This window comes from Apis florea, unplaced genomic scaffold, assembly GCF_048593485.1.
Source record: "Apis florea isolate Af1SG1 unplaced genomic scaffold, ASM4859348v1 contig_2278_pilon, whole genome shotgun sequence".
Lineage (NCBI taxonomy): Eukaryota > Metazoa > Arthropoda > Insecta > Hymenoptera > Apidae > Apis > Apis florea.
Window position 1 is genome coordinate 196,903 of NW_028256551.1, and position 22,833 is coordinate 219,735.

At 35.6% G+C, this 22,833-nt stretch overlaps 1 protein-coding gene across 4 annotated transcripts in view; it reads right to left on the reverse strand.

Annotated features, from left to right (window-relative positions):
* The window catches only part of LOC100871130 (lachesin), a 306,132-nt gene that overhangs the window by 118,734 nt on the left and 164,565 nt on the right, over window positions 1-22,833 (reverse strand). For all 4 annotated transcript variants that reach the window (XM_086903121.1, XM_086903123.1, XM_086903122.1 and 1 more), the window contains exons 4-5: window positions 21,742-21,900; window positions 19,148-19,276 (exon numbers count right to left, since the gene is read on the reverse strand). In XM_086903121.1, the coding sequence (XP_086759247.1) occupies window positions 19,148-19,276; window positions 21,742-21,900 (288 nt within the window). The remainder of the gene's footprint in view (window positions 1-19,147; window positions 19,277-21,741; window positions 21,901-22,833) is intronic.

Genomic DNA, 22,833 nt, shown 5'->3' on the forward strand with positions numbered 1-22,833 from the left:
TTTTGCCAAAATCGAATAGAAGAAGAAATTTGATGTAAATACACGTGTGTTTCATGCAGGAATAGAGAGAGAGAGAAAGAGAGAAAGATGAACGTCTCTTCTTAAATAGGCAACGTGTTTCGTTATTCTTAATCGTTCTTGGATTTTGAGAATTTCTGACGAAATATTCAAGAATATCCATTTAAGAGTGAATGTTTCTCGTAGAATCAGAAGTGTTTGATTTGTTCTCGTGATTCTTCCTTCCTTTTTTTTTTTTTTTTTAATAAAACTATCTTTTAACACGATTAACTCGATTTCTTATTGTAAAAGCAAATCTGCTGAATTGTTTTACTGATGAACCCGCTAACAGACGCTCAATAAAAAAGTAAATACTCCACCTGTTTTCCCTTTTTTTTCTTGCTTTAATTACAGCTCCGATAAATGTATTTTAATTGATATTATTTTCTTTGCTCGGCTAATTAAGAAAATTTTAAACCCGAACGAACATTTCATTCGAAGGAATAAAAATTTCTTAACTGATCTGTTTTTATAATTGATTTATTAATTATATATGGAAATAATGTATCATAACTTGTACCAAGGATAAACAAAATTTTAATCTGACCACCATGCTCGAGCGTCTAATTATATATTAACCTGTCAATAAATCAAAAAGTCAAACATTGACAATTGTCGAGACATTAACGTTAATAAAATAATAATAATTAACATCGAAAATAGAAAAATTACAATTCATCAACGTTAAATTATATAAAACGACGATATTGAAAATAATCATATGAATTCTAATATTTTAAAAATACTTTTCTCAGTTTCTCGTACTATTAATTCTATTATATCGTACACGTATTAGGAAATAAAAATTCGCCGTAATTGAGGAACGCCGTTGTATCTCGCGTGAATAATTAACGCCATTGTTTATAATAATCACGCCTTCTGATTAATTAACGTAGAAACGTGTGGACGAGATATGCGTGTAGCGCGGGAAACACGAAAATTTTCACGTCCCTGACGTGAAAATAGCAAGGGTGGCGCGAAGTAGACGGTGAGACGAACACGCGGCAAGGGCAGAACATGCGTGAAATAATTTCAAAAATCATACGTTGTTTGGTGACGAAAAAGGTGGTGGCGGTGGTGCGCCAGTGGATGTACGGCAAGATGGAACAATTCACTCATTTTTCATTACTAAAGCTTGTTCTTTCACGGTGTATTTCGTAATACTAAATGAATTCAATTTCTGTTCCAATAATGCGTGTTACTTTTTCCTTTTTTTGACAATTTTATATTTTACATGACTGTTGGTTTATATATCGTTATCGCATCACGTTTGACATTTCTTGAGTTGAATATTTTTACTCGAAAAGTTAAATCTAGCTAGTAGCATGAATTTATCGATCCTCTTCCATTTCAGAAGATGCAAATAGAATTGCATCCTTGTTAGAAAAATTTCTTAAAAGTTATCCTTAAAGGAGCGAAATTTAATCCTATTCCTTCGATATTTCAATTTCGTTAACAAAATAATCAAAAGACCGATGTTTCTTACACTAGAAATATACAAGCATGCATACATATACGATCAAGACCCAAAACACATTCCAAATATCATAATTCTTAAACAAAATCTCCTAAGCAGATCAATTAACAACAAACAAAAAAAAAAAGACAAAGAAAAATCAAAAAAGTTATCCTGAATAAGAATATTTCGCAAGGAAAATAACGTGGTCGCAGCAAGGCCAAGAGGAAAGAGGCACGAAACACGCGTTGAATAATCCCATCTCTCCGCGCGGCGATCCTCGAGCGCGCGTTTTCGCCTTGGTGTCCCGCGAGTCTCGTCAACGCGCCGCCGAGTGATTTGTGGGACACGTGTCTACTCATTTTTATTTATTCCTTTATTTATTCCGCGCAGATCCTCGCGCGACACACGCACACTTTCCCCGTGGAAAGCCTCGCCTCGACTGCAGGGATGAGATAGTGCCTTTGCCGCCGAGAAACCTGTCTGGATTCCGCGCTTTTATGGGGCCGTTGCTTGGCCAACTGGAAGATATCGCGCGATCTACCCCTCGTATGTTGTACGATGACTCAAATCGTTGAGTTTCTCGTTATGTTCTTCTTTTTTTGGCTTTGGTTAATGGAATATTTAAACGATGGTGCGTCAAATGATCTTTCGACATAAATCTCTTCGGCGATGAAAATTCTTTTCTTCTTTTTCGAAGCACGATCAGGAAGGATCACGAGGAATTTTTGTACGAAGGATAATGTGGATAGTTTAATTTGTGATAATTTTCTCTTATAATGAATTTATATGGAACAGTACATCAAAATAAAAATTGAACAATTTTTACTAAATATTCATCTTTTAAAACGGAATAGCGATAATATGGAAAATTTTGAAGAAATTTCTTCTGTCAACGCATATAACTATATATATCGAAAGTTCAATAAATAAAAATAAAATCTTCTTGGTTTTCTCTTTTTAGATTAGATTATTTCAAGTCAATTATCCTGGCACAGATTTCAAAAATATATTGTACAAAATGTGTCCTCCATTCCTTTCCACTCATCGAGACGTATTTCACGATAACTCCTGTACGCTTCATTCAATCACGAAAATTCAACGAAAATTCTTGATAAAGAACGGAGAAGCTGATAAAACCAGCTTTTCCACCAATCTCCAAAAATAATTCTATCCAAAACTATCTACCAGACGCAATTCTTTAATTCCTTCTCCTCGAGAATCGTCCAACGATGCCCAACAATATTACGCGGACGAAACTATTACAGGCGAAATCGTTCGGAATACTAGGCTCAGGGTAAGGAATCTATTGGAGGATTAAACGACTCAATTAGTTAGGGCATTCACGCGGTAAATTGGACGAATTATCATCCCCGGCGTGGTTAACAAGTCAACGTTGATAAACCGGCCACCACTGTTTGTTTTACGACAGAATCGAATATATCCTTTCCACTCGAAATTGTTATACTCGGGAATTATCGAAAGACCGGCCAAAATACTCGAACTTCATTTCTTGATCGGACACCGCTCGAATCCCGTTCCGGTTCACGTGATACCAGGATCGCCATTAAGGATAGAGGAGAAATTCCGGGGCTCTTCCGTCCTAATTAGGATCTCAATTTTTCCCGATTGTAGAAGTTTAACGTAATAAGAGGGGGGAAAAGTGGACAAGAAATTATCGATCGAGTTAGCTATCTCAGTTGTATAATATTCTCGTTGAATGATATTCGGGGATTCGAGGTAAAAAAGTATCGATGAAAGGTTAATTTCAACCCTTATATATTATATCATTCTTGATCCAATTATTTCAAACTTTCTTCTTATCGATTAACATCACGGTGTGTCTTGTTGATTTATATAATCGTGTAACTTGGATAAAAATGTGTTCGAACTGCGCAAATCTTTCGATTTAATTATCTGTTCTTCTGGAAAATTATTATTTTCAGAAAGACTCGAATTCCTAGTTCTTTAAACAAGTGATTTATCTCGTCAGAACACGGGGAGAGATTAATTAATACGGAGGTCAAAGCTGATGGCACCAGCGGATATATTCCCTGCCCGAAAATCGAGGAACGTGAAAAAAAAAAAGAGAGAGAGAGAGATTGATCGCGATCGAGTTTTCGATTTATATTCAAATTCCGAGCGCGCCTACCGCGACCGGATATCGGACCAACTCTCACTTTCCCTCCGGTTACAGTAACCCCCGAAGATGGGACATATTTCTCCTCCCACGCCATCGCCTTTGACAAGTGTCACTCTTATCTTTATTACGGTGTGAAATTCCCACTCGACCCCGATTTATTTTCTAACCGTGAATAATTGGTTGAAACAGCCCGAATGGAATTCTCGAAGCGGCATCTAAAAAGTGATAGAAGTCTTTATCCGTTCAGATGATTCGAGTTATTCGAATATTTTTATTTAAGTAGCGTTTATAATATTTTATAGTATGGAAATATATTTTGATTAATTTTTTCCTTCGATATCTTTTTTTTCACAGCGTAAATGTAACAATTTTTGTGGATGGGTTCGCTGCACGATTTTTAAATATTTTGAAAAGAAGTGAACAATAACGCGATTCGAGGGTTAAAAAAGACGTTGGACAAATAGATCGTCTCTGTTCTTCGAATTATTAAAGCGCGTGGTTAAAAAAGGAAAAAAAGAAAAAAAGAAAAAAAAGAAAAAGGAAAATTGTCCTCTAGATTCGAAAAAGAGAATGTTTCGGAAAAAGCATGATTTCAATAATGTCAAGTTTGAAGGCTATTTTCACCCTTTCAATATATAAACAATGGAGCGATAAAAAAAAAACACGGGCGAAATTTTTTTGACAAACTATTTTTACCCTCCTAAATTTCACGCGAAATCAATCTTTAGAGGAAACGTAATTACGGTAATAATACGTTTAATTTGAACTGTTTCAAATTACCAAGTTGATTAATATTAAGTCAAATCTTAGTCGACTTGATTCCCACTTAAAATAAATTTATTACATTTGCAAAGTGTATCTCTGGCACTGCGTTAAAATTTCAAACGAAATATAAATAACGGTATAAGAGGAGATTAGTTTTTTTTCTTGTAGAGTTGAATAATTTCGTGCAATTACTTTCACGACGAGTATTCTGTTTATAATAATAACGGTGATGAACAAAGGTGTTAAGTTATAGGTAATTCGCCAGCTTAACAACCTTAATATTTTTAATGGATGACAAAGAAGTGTGGTATGAAGGAGATATGAAAATTACGCGCCATTTTTTCCCCCATCAAGAATTTATAAAACTTTTACTTAAACTCGTCGTATACTATACGATGTAAAATTTACGATCTAAAAATCATAAATTTTCCCAAGATATATTAAATCAAATTGAATCAAAGAAGAATTTAAAAAAGGAAAAAGACAAAGAGAAATAAATTTTAAACCATAATTAATCATCCATCCATCCATCCATATTCTTCCCTCTTTCCAATTCCTCGAATATCATCATCCTCCATATATATGTACACTCCACCACAACCTTCACCAAAATGTTCGCGACGAAACAACAAAATCCAAAAAAAAAAGAGAGAGAAAAAGAGAGAAAGGAATATTACATTTCACGCGTTTCGCGCAACGTTTCCATTCCTTTTTCTCCTCTCTCTCTCTCCCCTCCTCCCGCAAAGAGGAAAAGCGATGAAAATTCTTGCGTGTGTTCAAAGGCATCGTTATTCCATTACGTTTCTCCCGCCCCGGTTATCAAAGAAACAACGACAATAATAGGGGAGCAACAATGAGAAGGAGGCCGCGTGCACAGGCTACGAACTAATTTGCGGCGTGCAAAGCCGTAAAAATTCAACGCCTCTCGGAATTCATACGCGTCGTCGGACGAGCCGTATTTAAAAAGAGGAAACAAAAGCTTTTTCTCCCTGGCAAATCACCCTGCTCCCGCTGTTGCCTCCCTCGTTCCAACCCCTCCTCTTATCCGTGGCGCGGAACGGGGACGGGCCACAACAACAGAATGCAGGTTGTTGCAGCGCGCGCGCTGTTTTCAACGAAATAACGGGGGATCAAAAAAAGAAAGAAAAAAGAAAGAAAAGAGAGAGAGAGAGAGAGGGAAAACATTGCCGCGAAATCGTGGCACGTCGGTCCTCGTTGCTTTTCAGGGTTAAATGTCTGAGCTGGTTTTCATTGTCGCCTGTTGCCGATTTAATGGCTCGCTCGAGGCCCCCTTTCGTTCCTCTTTTCTCAAGCGTTATTCAGCTTTTCGTTTGCTCGTACGGATGCGCGAACGGGTGGAAAATGTGGCTGTGTGGTTTCTTATATTGGATATATAATTGTTCGTTTTCTTTTTCTAATTGTTGAGAAGTTTGATGAAACGAGAGTTTTTTTTAATAGTGGATGAATATTAATTATTCACAAATTTATGCGTGAACGATAAGTGGCTTAATTGAAGTCATCGATTTCTTGAATACCCATTTCCAAGAAATAATATTAAAATATTCTCGCGAGACGAGTTTTATCATATGTGATATCTTTCGATAAATTCAACGATTCCTAAGATAAATTTAAGAAGACATATTCGAGAATATACATCTCTAACGTATCAATAAAATACACTCTTCTATATTGTAACTATATTGTAATAAAAATCTCACGATGACTCTGCATTCAACGAACAATCGATGCTTAAATAATTCGACAAGGATCGTGCGATAGATCAACGAATGCTTGGGCTCGAAAACGGGCGATTCGTTCGCATTAAACACCGCGAAAGTAGGACACTCGGTTCCCTAAAATAAAAAAAAAAATAAAAAAAAAATTAAAAAAAAGGAGAACAAACAGGGCAACACAGCAACGGCGTGTTCCAGCGCAAAAATAATTCTCGACTGGCGCAGACACCGTGTAAACACGTTTCGCGGCGAAGAAGGGGCGGAAGAGCGCCAATATTTCATTGTATCGCGCGACATTCGTTTATAAAACTTCTCCTTCCCCCTACTCGACGTGTAACCAGCCCAGATTTTGACACGATTTTTATTTAGACACTTGGAAATTATTTCTTATGGAATTATATTCCTTCTTTTCGCACGAATCGATATAATATTCCCGAATAATATTAATTTCATTATGATTTTTTATATCCGTTTCACGAAAGAGGAGAAGATGAAAGATGAATATCAACGATGACTTTACTGATTTGAAATTTACCATAATTTAATTGAGAACGAATTTCAATTAACAAGATTGAAACTTGTACCGTATCGTACGCTATAATTGATAATTTTGTAAGACACTGCTTTTATAATTTTTCTTTTCACCATTGGATTGGTTTTTTGAAAAACGATAAATAAAATCGAATCACGAGTATGCATCACATTTTAAAAGACGTTCACGTTCGATTCATATCAAAACGAGCGATACCTACAAATGTTATCCTATTGAAAATATTTTCAGCTTTTATCAAGCAACCATCTCCCAACTTCAACGAGAGATCATCATTCAAACAAGCTCGTATCTGTCTCACTTTATACCGAAAGCGATTGAAAAAACTGGATGATCTAAATAACTAATAACAACCGATACCTCCTCCTCCCTGTGTAATAGCACAACAGTTTCCTTCAACCAGTAATATACTTCACCCCCGTGTTTTCTCGGAATAGCGCAACTGTAGTAGCCTTTGTTAATAAAATATTTCACCAGATGCCCAAGTAAGAGTCGTTCTTTTCTCATTTTCCCCTCTCCCTTTTATCCCCCTTTTCTTTCCTCTCTTCTTTCACTTTCCTCCCTCCTCTATTATTTAATCACCCCTCCCCATTTCCTCGCGTCGACTAAATTTCGCCTGCAAGGATACTACTGTTCCGCGGATACGGTGGATTAAGGATAGAACGTCTTTCTTTGCTCTCTTACGTTTATCGCGAATGAACGCAGCCCCGGAAGCTGAATAATTCTCGCGATTAAGCTTAACGACCGTTCCATACCCACGCAGGCGGCGTGAATTAATTAGGAAAATTCGAGGATAACAATCGCGTATTGCGCTTCGTTTAGGGGGTTGCGCGATTGGAGCGCAAAGAAAGAGCATCGTGTTGAAAATTTTGGAAGGGAAACTTGTTCCAATTTGTTTCGAATTTGATTGAAAAAAAAATCAATTGGAAATCGCGACGTGGATAAAGTAGGGGGTGTATCTTGTTTGAAACAATGAATTCTTCTTGTCTTATTTTTAAGGGAATTTTATGATGAATTCGTGATTGTTGATGATTATCATTTCTTTTATAAAACAAGTAAGATTGCTCAAAATAGTAATTGTTTAAGTATTTTATTAAGTAATGATAAAATTGTCTGCTATTGTTAATATTGTTAAATGGTGTTAAAACTATCTCAAATTCTATTTTTTAAAATACTTTTTTCAAAGAATACCATAATTTTTATTGTTGCAACGATTCACGTGGGGAATACAACAAATTTATTTTACAGAAACAAGTTGGAACTTCATTTAGATACGATTCTCATAAAATATTCTTCTTTGAAATTTTCGTTAATAAATTAACGGATAAAAGAAATACGTCTCCCTTCGAATTTTGTTAAAATTGTAATTTACAAACCCACATATCGGAAAATAGCTTCATTTAATATAATGAAGCCACGTAAATGAATCAAGTACGTCAATTATCCTATCCCATAGGACGTTAGAATTAATTAATAGATGATTTTATACATCTATCTAATTTCTAATAATTATATCATTCGATAAATTACCATTAATGTAATCAAATAGAATAATATTATAACAATATTCTCTTCATTGAATCCACACTTCTAAAATCTCGATAATACATCTACACGATAATAAAATTGTGTTTCGTTGCGTTGTTTAATCACGTGTCACAGCCCTACAAAAACTCAAAGAGAGTGTTTCCGTGATTCGAAAAGGAATATCATCGTTAAAAAAAAAAAAAAAAAGAATAAAAACCCCTTTCCGTTGCAAACTCGTTTGAAATCCAGAAACAAAATGAGAGACAAGAAGAAAAAAAAAAAAAAAGGAGAAAATGATGATTCAAACGATGAAAACTACGAATATACATCACGTAGACACGTCCTTATCTCTTTTACATCTGCACACATGTTGTTTTATCAAAACCAACCATTACATCACTCCAAATGCATATTCATGAACACGAAAGGATGCTAAGCTTTTCTTTGCGAAACTTGTCTTCGGTCAACAATGTTTAGCATTTGTATTTCAGATTTGAACTATGGTCCTCCTCCAAGTTCAACGAGTGAGTTTAACGAAAAAGTTATAGCGTGGAAGTAAGATTGAAACATGAAAACACTTAACTCCTACCGCGTGCCGTGTTAAAAGAGCAATGCAATATTATACAACGAATTTCACGAATTCATCTTATCGATATTCACTGCATATATCGTAATAAAAATATTTATATAAGCCACATAAAACAAAACCGAATATTCGAAATTACGACATGAAAAAGGAAAGAAAAGAAAATTTCTTCACCTGTGCAACGAGAAACAAACAACATCCTCCACATTTCCTTTCCATATTAATTCACGCACAATCCCTCCTAGCAAACACCTCGAAAAACGAGGAGAGAGAGCACGATCGCGACTTTCAAGGAGCTCGAGGGGCCCCCAAGAAAACTAAGCATCATCTAGAATCCGTGTCGTCGAATATACCGTACTGTAGAAGGGATGAAGAATCAGGGAGTTAATGAGTTTTTCGAGGGACGTGGCGGAGACGATCGACGAGAGGAATTAGAGGGAAAGGGTGTAGGGAAGAAGCGAGAGGGAGGGGAAGAGGCGAGCGATATAGCTCGAGATCGATCTTCCAGTTTTAAATTTAAATAAACGCCAACTCGTAGCCGATAAGGCGCTCGCAATAGACACCCTTCTACCGTCTTGCAGTCTCAGTGGCAATCTTTCTTCTCGGGGAGGTCGTAGGTAGGCGGGCAAGGTGCTCGCGACAGGCGTGGAAACACGGTCGTGAGATCGATATCGATGGAAAAATCCGATCATTATTGTGCTTCTTTTCACAGTTCTAAAAGGTTTCCGGTGGTAGCTTCGGGCTGTTCTCCTTTCGCGGAACTGATTGAAATTTTTTAGCGAAATTCCCTCCCCCTCTCCGATCTATTTCTCCTTTATTTTTTAATTTTTTTCTTTTTTTTTTTTTGGTATTCGTCTTCTGCGCCGCTTGATCGAATAATGGAATCTTTTGAGGGAACCCCTCGTCGCGAATTATGATTTGCATGCGCAAAGCGGATTTTCGCGTGGCCGAGATCTTGCGCGTGGTAGAGATCTTTTGGCTCGATGGAGAGATGTGAGGGTTTAATTAACTTGCAGCTAGGATATTTGGAGTTACGAGTTCGTTTTTTGTTAATTAACGAGGATTTATTAGTTTGTTGGCGTTTTGAAGCGATTTGTTTAATCGTTTTGTTTTACGAACGGGAAGACGACGAGAGAGAAGACAAATAATTTCTATGTTGAATAAATATTTATTGCCGTTGTTATTATTAATTCAACGCGTTATGCGCGAAAGATATGCATCATTTCGAAATTCAATTCTCTCTCATACGTCCTTCTATCCGCCACGTTCGCTATCATTCGTACTATCGTTTTACAATTTTACGATGCATTATGATACTTTGTAACACGTGACACCTTCCATCCGATCCAAGTGCAGCCCCATACATCAGTCTAAACAGTTTCTCCCCTTAATGCAATGACAATAATGCGAATTCACCACCATTCACCTTCCAACGTGCGCACAATCTAATTTATATACGAATATAAAAATGCTTAAATGATCGAATTAACAGATCAAAGAGTACAGCTTCTGTTAAAGAATACAACTTCCAATACTTGACTTCTTCCTCGGTTCGACTTAATTTCTTCCTTCTTTTCGCATGATGCACACGCTTTATCAGAATTATATTCTCGATATTCTCGAGGAAAAAGGAAGAGGATCCGGATAACACAGTTTAAGAATCGGTGTACACGTCATGTTCGAACAGATATCGGAATCCCACTTAAATCTCGCGTCCCAGTTAACCGCCAAAACGCCCTTAAAACGCCTGAATCCGTTTGAAAGCGGTTTATGAAAAGGGGGATGATATCCTTTCCGTTGGAAAAAGAATGGCGAAAATTTTCCAAATCCGCTCGAAGGTTGGCGCGGATGTGACGATTGATCGCGAATCCGCTCGGTAGATTAGCGCCCCGCCGCGAAATCGCATTTTCGTTGGTTCTAGGAACGGATGATTTCGGGGCTTTGCCCCGGATAAATTGAAATCGATGGAATTCAAACGGCGAATCTGTAATATCGGCGATACGCGTTCGCCAACAGATTTCCAATTTCCTCGCTGCCGGACAATTAAATTACAATCGGCAAACACGATAAGCACGGCCGCTCCACGGGAAAATGAATATTCCAAGGTGGCATCGCTTAAATCAAAATGTCAATCCGCGCTGCGGCGTAGAAGAACAGAGGAGAGGAAGGAGAGGAACGAAATGAAAAAGATTTTTGGTCCGGTTGCGTCATCGATGACCACGGATACGAGTATTTACCCGTTTTCGAAATGCCCAATCGATGACAAGTGGAGTCTTGACGACTTTTATGGATTAATTGCGAATCGAATCGAAAAAAGAGAAAGAAAAAAAAATTGTGAGACACGAAGGAAAAATAATTAGAGAATGTTTTGAAGAATATTTTTTTTTTTTTCTCGTATTCTAATTTAGAAGAACTGAATGTATTTTGCAAATGAATCAATATTTCTTGGAAGAAATCGTTTGTAAGAAATTGAAATATTTCGTAAATAAATTTTGATAAAATCCTTCGTATCTTCGTAAATCAGTTAAGACTATTTGAATTGGTGGATTTCTTCAAATTTCTAAAACATTCCTAATATTAGCAAAACGAAGATTAAATGTAGGTGTGCGAGAAATGTCGGAAATTTGATATTCGGAACGGATCGGATTTCTGAGAATTTCGATCCTTCAAATATTTTCGTTTCATCAATTTTTAGATCTTTGCACGTCTCTGCAATGAATAATATTTAATTCGGATCGCTAAGTCACTTTTATAATTTCTCTAAAAAAAACTGTCTGCGCGCCACCTTATTTTCTAACCAATACGTTTCTTTTTTCTCATCGAAAACGTAAAATGAAATTTATTACACTCGAACCTATAAACATATTGTAATAAAACAATCTAATCAATTTATCTTTCAATCTAACTACAGCATCTATTTGTTAAATACCATAATAATAATACCAATATATAATAAAAATTCGCTCTTCAAAACTGCATCAAAATAGCGCATAAAGAACATGGTCAAATTTGTTCAAAAGCTGACCGAAAATCCTATCCACATCGCAGCAACCCTCCTCGCCCCGCAACTCGTGGTAATTTTGTTTCCGAGTTAGCAGGTGGCTTAATTTTTGCCACAACACGTCTGTCGGTATGCGCCTCGCCCCGCATAGATACGGCACGGATTTTTCTCGTTGCTGATTTTAATAACAGATTGCCACTGGAGCCACGGCGAGAAGGGTGGCGAGAACGAGAGGGGAGGAGAGGAGAGAGGGGGGGGGTTGATGGTGGCTGAGTCACTGCTTATACGTGACTACGCTACAACCCCCAACCCCTCCCCCTGGATTCTCAACCCCTCTGCATTCTCCGCGGTGTCTTCTTGCAGTTTCGTTACCTTCGACCTCGATACTCGCTCGAAGTCGATGACTACAGATTAACCCTGGATCATCGTTAATGTAGCGAGCGAAATTTCATTCATGAATCCCTTCCTTGAAGGGAGTCTTTTTTTTCTTTCTTTCTTTCTTTCTTTATCCTTTCTGAGGAGATATTCGATTGGGTATAACGAGATAGTAGAGACTCTAAGAATTTTTTCTTTTAGAATTTTGAAAATAGTCGAATGAACGTGATTAGCTGGACAATTAATAAACTCTAAAAAAGGAAATGTTTTAATTAAAATTATTGAACTAAAAACTAAAAAAAAAAATAAATTAATTTCAAAAGAAATTATTGCTGAAACCAAACGTATAGAATCTATAATTACAATTAGTGATTAATCCAACAAATAATACAGGATAAACTCTTAACCCTAAAATTAATGATATAAATAAAATTCTATAATTTAATGAATAAATTAAATTAATTTGGTCGTGAAAAGAATATGCTCATGAATCGAGAACGAGTTTGTGAATTAAAATTTGACTAGATCGAATGAGGAAAGATTGTTGGATTACAGTTTGAAATTATCATTTGTGTGAATTTTGAAAGAGTATACCTTTTTTGATTTGTAATTTTAATAATTTTGAATTTTTACGAAACGAAATATTATACAGAGGAGAAGAAACATTTTAGCGAAATTTTCGTGTGCTTTCCATTGGAATATTTTCTCTTCCTTTACCTATATATTCGTGCATATATGCGTGATGATATGCGTATGTTGGTCCACGCAAGAAGGACAGATTATATCTTTTTTTTTTTTTTTTTTTTTTTTATTAAAGTTAGAAAAATATTAGAGAATAAAAATAAAATCTAAAAGAACATCTTTTCAGAACTATATATTCTCTTCAACAACATCTGACATTGCATATTTATCAAGTAATATTCATTAATAATTTTAGAAAAATATAAATATACATATTTTTTTACATAAATCATATTACCCTGTCATTTCACGTAAAAATATATAAAAATAAATACGATTACATTTTAATGCAATGTATCTTTATATGATTCTAAATCTACTACATTAACAACATATCAACAACACATAAATCTCATCAGAGAAGTTAATCTTTTTCCTAACAGAACTATAAGATACATTAAAGATTTGTCTTCCCTCGATACGATTCACAGAGAATAAGAAAATAGAGAAAGGTAAAAAAATCTAAGGGAATTACGAAGAAAAATTTAACCAAAATTTTAAGCAACGAGAAATAATACAATCCTCCATAAGATTCTCAAAATTAAAATCGTTCTAATTCTAAAATTTAAGCTTTGAACAAAAGAAGAAACGTTCTCCTATTCACGCGTATCTTTTAGAATTTTTATTAATTAAATGTAACAATTTTATCCAACCAACGAATTCCTTTCATCTTTTAAAATATTTCTTTTCGTTCTCGAGCGTTGTACGACGAGTGTGCATCCAACAAACGCGTAACAAATCGTAACAAAAAATTTCAATCCCCGACCAAACTCAAATTGTAAACAAAATCGTAACGATATACCTGAGAAACGAAACTGTGGCAACGAAATAAAATCCTGTTTGCCAACGATCAAAACCAGCCAGTCTCGTTTCGCATATTCATCCCCTGGCTGGCAACTCACAAGTCCGACAAAACCTTACGTACATCCATATTCAACGCCAATTAACCGCAACAATGGATCGAGAGAAAGATTGAATCGAGAAAGGGTTAAAAACCCGACAAAGCGCGCGAAACATTTCGTGGCCCTCGTATAAATGATTAAAAGACTTTTGGTGAACGAGACAAGAGGGATGGAGTTGGGGATGGGTAGTGATGGGATTAAGCATATCGCAAATATGAAAATATAATATCCGAATAGGCGAGATGAGATTCGAATCTTTTCTTGAAAAAAGTACGAATTTAAATTCTTCGTTCAAATTTAAAATTGATTTCCTTGTATCTGCGTCACGTTTGAAGATAACAATTATCAATTTTCGATTATAAACGAAGATCATTCGAAGATCAGGAATGAACCGTTAGAACGATACAAATCGTATACTCAAATTATTTCGAGAAACTGGTGGAAGCTAATATTTAACAGAACAATAATTTTCTTCGTCCCGACATTCGTACGTTCTCTAGTCTCCTTTTTTTTAAAATATAACTCGATAAATAACGCGAAATATATAATACAATTCCACTTTTTATCTCGATTGAAATAAATTCTATGCAACATTCTAATACTTTCTACGAAATGAATCTATTGGATTCGATTTACAAGCGCGCGTCGAACTTGATCCCATCACTAGTCTGGAAGAGGTGGGCTCATTTTCCCAACAGATTCGTCCCGTTTCGTCCTCGAAATATGGCCGTGTCGACAGATTTCCAAGCGCAACGGCCATTAACCGTGGTGTGTCCGTGTCCAAATTAAAAAACGCCGAGTTACCGGACCTCTGCTCGCTTCCGCCCGTTTCCTTCCATTTTTCTCTATCCCTCTCTCTCTCTCCACCCTTACCTCGTTCCATCTTTCTCCCGCCTTGTTTCGTGGATTACGCTCGATCGATAACGGATGCTTTGCAGAATGCCAACCGTGGCTGCTTTGATATGATACGTATGCGAAGTTTTTTCTTTTTTTTTTTTTTTTTAAATGAATGGACACAGTTCGAAAGAATAAATGGGGCACGTTTGTAAAGGATTGATTAAAGTGAAACGGCTGATGAAGGGAGGGAGGGACTGTGGGAACGGATGCAAAATTGTGACATATATCTCGTTATCACCCCTCTGAAATCTGGAAACAGTGGAAGGTGTTCGAGAGGTGTTCGTTAAGCTCGTTTGGCGAAACTTGTTTGGTTATATCGGGGATTTGGTAGCGGAGTCGATGAGGGAATTGCCAATTCACAGAGGAATCCCGCGATTTTCAATCCATCGTATCCGATTTGTAGTGGGTGTATGACGTCTGCTATTGCACTTGTTCCAAGGTTGAATGTATCTAGCGTGCGTGTGTAGTTTGATGTTGTGAAATATATCGTAAACAGAGAGAGAGAGAGAGAGAGAGAGAGAGAGGGAGAGACTTGATCGATCAACTTGATTTTTATAATAGGCAGACTTAATCACGTGGTATATAAATGCTACAGATTTTTTTTTTATTAACGCGTGCGTTTTTATCGAGCTAATTATCGCAACGAATTTTATTACACAACGAATGCAATGTATTGTAATTTTATATAACGTTTCACGATTAAGATATTATTAATAAAATCGTCCGATTTGATCCAATTTGTATTCGAACTGAATTTAATTTGAGGAATATATATTTGAAATTTTTTTTTTTTTTTTTTTACGTTTTAACGTAACAAAGAAATTATCGTACTTGACACTGTTAAACTAACTAACCCAAATTCTAAGTCACTCAATTTCCGAAAACTATCTAGAACGACTACGTATATACACAATACGAAAGCGAGGGGGTAAATACAGTGGCACGCGACACGCGCAAACTCTGCGGCGAATTAACCATTCCCACTTCCATTTAACTTAAACAACTAGTTCCTTTGACAATTGAGACGACTCAATTGCGTCTGCATAAGACTTCTGAAACCGGATGCAATCGTATCAATGCATTTATCGAACGCGAAAAGCTAAAGCACGATTGAAGATAAGAGTACGATTTCTAACATCGTAAATGAACTACTAAATTTTTTTTTAATCATTTTCTACCACGTGAATCATAAATTTCTAGAAAAAGATTCGAAGGAAATTGTAATATATGTGGAAAGATGTGTAATAGTAGCGTGGTATCAGGCCATTGGATACAGGAAGGGGTGGTTTTTCAGCTCGTAAACTTATAATGTCAACCGGATGATTAAAATGGATATTATCTGTCTCCTCGTTTAATTAATCTTCTCTCGTACTTATAAAACCTAGTAAAAAAGTGTTCGTATCACCACTTTTGATTATTATAACGCTATAACGTTTTTTCAACTCTTCATACTTTATCCACGTCGATTACATCAAATGAAATATAATAATTTTTCAACAAAATACGAAAAAGAATCCGTCAAATTAATTCCACAAAATAATTCAATCTAATTACCACGAAAATTACAATCGTTTCAACCCCTTTTTCTCCTCTTTTCTTAAACAAAATCTCCTCTTCGAAGTCCAAACAACAAACCCACGAAGAAACTTTTCAAGTATCGCGATAAAAGCTTCGTTTTTAATTCTACACTTTATCCACGTCCATCATGCATTATACCAAATGAAATATAATAATTTTTCAACAAATTAACTCCACAAAATAATTCAATCTAACTACCACGACAATTACCTACAATCGTTTCAACCTCTTTTTCTCCCTTTTTTTTAAACAAAATCTCCTAATAACACTAATCCCAATTTAATACTCTATTCCAAATATAACTAGAACCTCGTGTTCCCTCTTCAAACTTGGATCCAAGTCCAAACAGCAAAAAAACCACGAAGAAATTGTTCGAGTATCGAAACCCTCCCCTCCCGACCGCGGTAAGAGCTTGGTACTCGCCAAGTTTCACGCGGAAAATCATATTTTCCTTCCGCGCCCCCGTCTTCAATTCCGGCTCACGCCGGTTAATGCATATCGCGGACAGAACTATTACATTACTCGATCGCAATTTGACTTCAAAGGGACCGAGGTAATACTCGTTGACAAAAGCCTTTGCCCGGGAGCGCCGGGGCTACAAATGGAATTAAAGGACGCCTAAAAGGATAATCCTTGGCGCGCATCCGTCGAGAGACCGAGGGAGGAGGGGGAGGCAAAAACATCACCCTCTTTTCAACCCTCCCCCTGCAACACTCTGGCCCCTGAAATCGCGCAATTCGACGCTTCTTTACGACGCCGCTAAATTAATTAGTCTCGCTTTAACTAAAGGGATAACTCCTTGGTTTTCGTACCTCTTGCAGAAACGCGGGGGAGTAACACGTGGCTCGGTTTTTCCTCGAGGAAAAACTGGCTTTCTCGTCTCATCGTTTCTTCTTCACGCTTTTCAACAGCAGGATGGTTTTGACAACCAGGGAAGATGGAAGGGAGAGAGGTTGCTGCGTTTAAATTTTATTTAAACGATGAACAATTTGGGGCGAAACGCGAGGCCTACTTCTTTTTTCTTTTTTACACAGCGAATTTCTTGCGGGGCGGGAATGCATGTGATATTAAAGGGTGGAAAGGATTAATGGCGGGGCATCAAGCGTCGTGTGTGGATATTGAAATTTTAAGCACGATGCGACGAGAGAGGATTTTTTTTTTCTTCTAATGGTTAATAATTACACAGGGATGGTGGAGTAACGTGATTATTAATTTGTGTCGTGTAATGTGAAAGAGTGAATGGTGAGAGTAATGAAAATTTAAGGAAGAGTTTAGATTATTGCATATTATATTAGGCAAAAATTTTATTATGGTGTAACTTTAATTGCTTTCAATGCATTTGTCCTTTTGTACGTAAGAAGAATCTAATTATTGTACAAATCTATTTCATCAAACATATTTTATTTCTTTAATCTTTAATTGGACTTTAATCGAATATCATAGATTCCTTTTTTACAAAGATTATTCTGGTTCCCTGAACAATAATTTTCATTTATCGTATATATTATTTATATAAAAATAACAATTAACAAACTGGTTCCTTTAAAAATACGTAGCAACAAGTCTTCCAAAAATTTTCATTCTCTAAAAAAATTCCTTAAACAAACATTAATTTTAACGAGTATCGATCTAACACCAACACCATAAATCCAATCCCTTTTTCAAAGAATACATGCACTGACATTTTAGGGCAAAACAATGAAAAGGAAAAAAAAAAAAAAAAAAAAAAGGAAGAAAAATAGCACGAAAAGTTTGAGAAAAGATGCATAAAAAAATCGATATTTAGGAGAGAAACGGTAACGTAACAATAGGCAAAGTTAGCGAGAAGTATACGGATAATAATGTGTCGTGGTTCACCCAAGCTTACTTTTATGTTACCCTCCACCCTCGATGCCATTCGCTTTCACTCTTTCGCGCGAATCAAGCATCGTCCCATTTCCACCCCTTGTCTCTCGCTTAAACTCTCGCCACTTTGCTCTTCCGACGACAGAAAGGGGGCGAGAGAAGGCGTAAGCGGCAAAGAGCCGCTTTGTCGTCGGACATCTTTCTCTATTATTAAATTGTATGTTCTTCAACCCCTTAGAGTCATCTTTCCACTTCTTGTGTTTCGCGCTCACGAAATTCAGACAGATGAAAGAAGACGCTTATATTCCACGTGTTTATAATTTTTATAAAAATTCTATCAAATTTAGAAATATGTGGAATATGAAAAATTGAATGTTTTTTTTTTTTTTTTTTTTTAATTAGAGAATAATATCGAATTGAAGATGTATATGCGATTGATTAAATTTTCGTTCGGTTTGGTATTTAATTGGTTAATATTTTTCTAAAAATTTTTTCAATATATGGAATTTTCCATATATTTTTCATTATGATTTTTCTAATGTTCCATGGCATGCTTCAAATATTTTTAAAATATAAAATATTGTATATCGAAAAAAAAAATGTTGTTACGATTTTTAATATTGGATTTATTGAAATTTTCATTCGAATCTGATAAAAATATTTCACATTTCATCTTCTATCAGTTGTGATAATAAACTGGTATTTTTTTAAAGATAGGAAAGAGTGTTGTTACGTCACATTTAAAATTAATCCATATATTACTAAAAATACGAAATTTCAAAAAATTAAATATCGTTCGAAATAAACATCCTTAGGCGAAGATTTATCACGGTAAACGAAATAAAGAAAATATTCCAATTAATCTAACGTATCGTATTTTTGTACGTATACAAATCAAGTGAATTTTAATGAAATTTCACGTCACTCTTTCGAATCAAAATTGTAACAACAAATTTATCGATTTACAAACGAGAATGAAAAATCTACTCACAATCAACCGAGACTCTGATCTGCTTGCTAACAGTCGGAGGGACGCCATTTGTCGCGATGCATAAATAAACGCCCATGTCCAGTCTCGAGATACGTGTGATTTCCAGCATCTCGCCATCCCATTCCATCACTGAAAATGATAAGCGACATTTTATAACGTAACAGACAATTCTCTTTCTTCTCCCTTTCCTTTTTTTTTTATTCTCCTTCTGTCGTGAAATAACCACTCGACGAACTCTAAAAGCCTCGAAATCGCCTCGCTAATTTTAATTAATTGACAAGGCAACGAGCAGAGGGGATGGAAGGAAGATTGTGAAAAAAATACGAAATGAATTTGTCTCCGTATAAGTTCGTTCTATTATATCCAGAAATATATTTATATATTTCGAATTGATTCGTATACTTATATATATATATATAGTTGATTCTCAAAAATATACAAATGTACTTTCTTTTTTTATAGAAAAACCAAAAGAATACGATCGATATTTTTATCGTGATTGGTTTTTATTCGATGAGAGAAATTAATAATTATTGATCATCAATTTTATATAAATATCTGACAATGTGATAAAGAAAGTTTCAAAAATTAATTTGCAATCGGCTCGATATTAAAGATTTTAAAAACTCTTCGAGATCTTTGAAGAAAGAAAGAAATTTCGTTAAAATTGGTCGAGATATAATTTATTTATCTATTTAAATATTTGCATCGATAAATTAAATATTGAAAGTAGAGAATATATATATAATTTTCACAAGTGCATTACGAAATTATTCACCGATCCTCATAATGTAACCTGTATCATACAACTTATTTTCACGACACGTCGTTAAATTGAAATCCTGTATTTTCTAGAAATACACGGGCCACCTAAATTTCTTAATCACAGTTTAACCAATCCTCTCTACAATGTTATATTCATAATTTAACCTCGTTCGCAGATACAGATTTGGTTTATCACTTGGCGGACACGTTAATTACAAATTCCCTTTTCCAACTTCAAACTTGTCACGCATATTCAATATATGCGCGCGTAACTCTACTCGTCACGTGTTTAATGATTTCTGGCCTCAGAACCGGAATTAAATGTTTAATCTCTCCGAAAAGCAAGAATCATCCAACCACTATCCCCTCCCCACCCCTCCAGAAACACGTCAATCTCCGCGAAATCAAATCCTCGAGCGCCTATTTCAAGTTCCATCCGCGCTGCGCCACCCCTTATTCACCCCCTTTATAAATTAATACGCGTTCTGACCCATGAAAATATGCATAAAAAAAAAAAAGAAAAAAAAGGGACAGAGAAAAAATACGCGAAAAAATTCGTGTCGTTCTTCGAAATCCAACGTAATTACGCGTTACAAAATTCTCATCCTGGTCGTTAACGACATCGAATTCATGACATTTCCTCGTGTCCTCGGAATTACGTGACGCGTTAATGAGGAATATCCTTTCTCTCGCTCTTTTTTTTCTTTCTTTCTTTTTTTTTTTTTTTTCCATTAAACGCACTATCGTCGAACAAGCTTTCGTTTTTCGTATTTCTTCTCCTCTGCTCTTCTTCTCACGAGCAACCGAGATTCGCGCACGATCTTCCCTGTGATTACGGTATAACACAGTTTTTTGAGGTGACACGCGTTTGATCTTTGGACAGAAACCAGACGAATGTCATTATTTTTAATTGCCGCGCGCAGCAAGGCTTGCAGAATCATAGATCGATCATGTCGAATGTCGAATTTTGAAACGATGATACTCAAAATTTATATTAAATTATCGTAAAACTTTTCTTTTTTTTGTTACTGTGAAGATATTTTATAATTTCATTTTTCCAACGAGTAATAACGATTGAAATGGACGAGTATCCATTCGTGAGATTTTATTTTCTAATGTCAGATTTTTTTTTGTCCATTATTCTATCTTTTCAAATGATCGATTTGTTTGGAAAATGTTCGAGACAATTTATAATCTAATCAGCCAATTTCGTAGTATTATTAGTCGATAAATTTCGCAAAAAAGTCAGAGATTTAACTGATGCATTTTTGAAAAATCAAGAAAAATCGAACGTCCCGATATCGATGAGAAATAAACTTTACGTACTTTTTTCGAATCGTAAATAAAAATTAACTATTAACAAATATACCTCGTATAATACTTTCCTTTCAACGAGTGATAATTACCGTAAAAAACGCAACAAAATATTCATTAATTCATGGTACCTTATATTTACACCAATTAAAAATCGCCATTTACGCCGTGTTATTTCAAACGTAACGAGAGGGGGAGAGGAGAAATGTAAAAACAGAACCATAAAAATAAAAGAGAAAAACACTCGAAAGGAAAGAATAACATATCGAAAAAAATAATCATTGGCGGAGTACCGTCGAAACAACGAAAACAATTTAACGTTGAAGTATCATCGTTCCTACTGTAAAATCGAAATACAACACAACTGTGTCCCTGTTGTTATAACAATATTAAATTATAATTTCGTGCCAATTTGTAACATCGCAATAATAATATCGCACGGTATTATTATTACACCGCCAAGTTGTAACGCCGTAATAATATTTGTTCACGGCTAATGGAATGGATTTACTCACCGGAATAAGTCTTGTTAATTGAAATCATCGAGCCGTCGTCTCTTTTCCAGCTTATGGTCGGTTTCGGGCTTCCTGTCGCTTTGCACGTTAGCGTCACGTTCGCGCCTTCTCGCACAATGACGTCCGACGAGGTCTGGTAGTCCTCTATATTAGGAGGCACTGCGAACAAAAACATGTTTTCATGTAATGCCTGCCCCCCTCGACAGCAATAACATTGTAACTGCTTTGTATCAATGAGAGATACACAGACGAATTCAAGGCTGAATCCTCGAATTTTCGTTGTACATCGATAATATGTATTTAAACGGAATATATTATTTTTGAACATTTACGCTTTTCTGCTTCTGAAGAGTAATTTTATGCTGTTTAATTCGAATCGAATCCTCAAGATCAATATATTTCCTTTTCCAGAAATATTTATAATCGAAAGTTATTAAGAAATATTACAGAGAAATAATATAGAATGTTTCAAGATTTTTAAATGCTGATTTAATAAAACAAAAAATTGTCAATTATAAGTTTCGTGGTTTAATTTTATTCGGAATAATTTGATAAAGACCCCTTTTTTTTTTTTATGTTCAAAATAATATAAAAATATGATCCTAGAGAAGAAAATATATACGATTTATAATTTTTAAAATGATAACGTTAAGTCGATATTTTATTCTACGATACATACGAGATATGAAAACTATCCCTAAATCGAAATTCTTATTATCCAATCAAAATCTCCTTCGCTCAACCTCTCCACGATCGATTGTAATCTCCTTTAAAAAATCAAATTCCCCTTTTCATCCAGCAGAAAGCGTATTCGAGCAACGTCGGTCGAATGCCTGTTCACGAGGCACTTCAATCACGATCAACGGTTTGCGCGATCTCGCAAAAAGAGCCTCCTTCCAAAAGGTGGAGGCGTTGGTCAGATCCGACAGCGGTCACAATAATAAAATTTGCATGACACAGGCTCCGGTTCGAGTGGACCGGGGTCGAGAACGCTTCAAAGAACGGGCCAGAAACCTCAAGAACCTCGAGCAAGAAGTCGTGAATGCCATTCTTTCATATGCAAATCGAATTCAAAGTTTGAGAAAAAAAGAA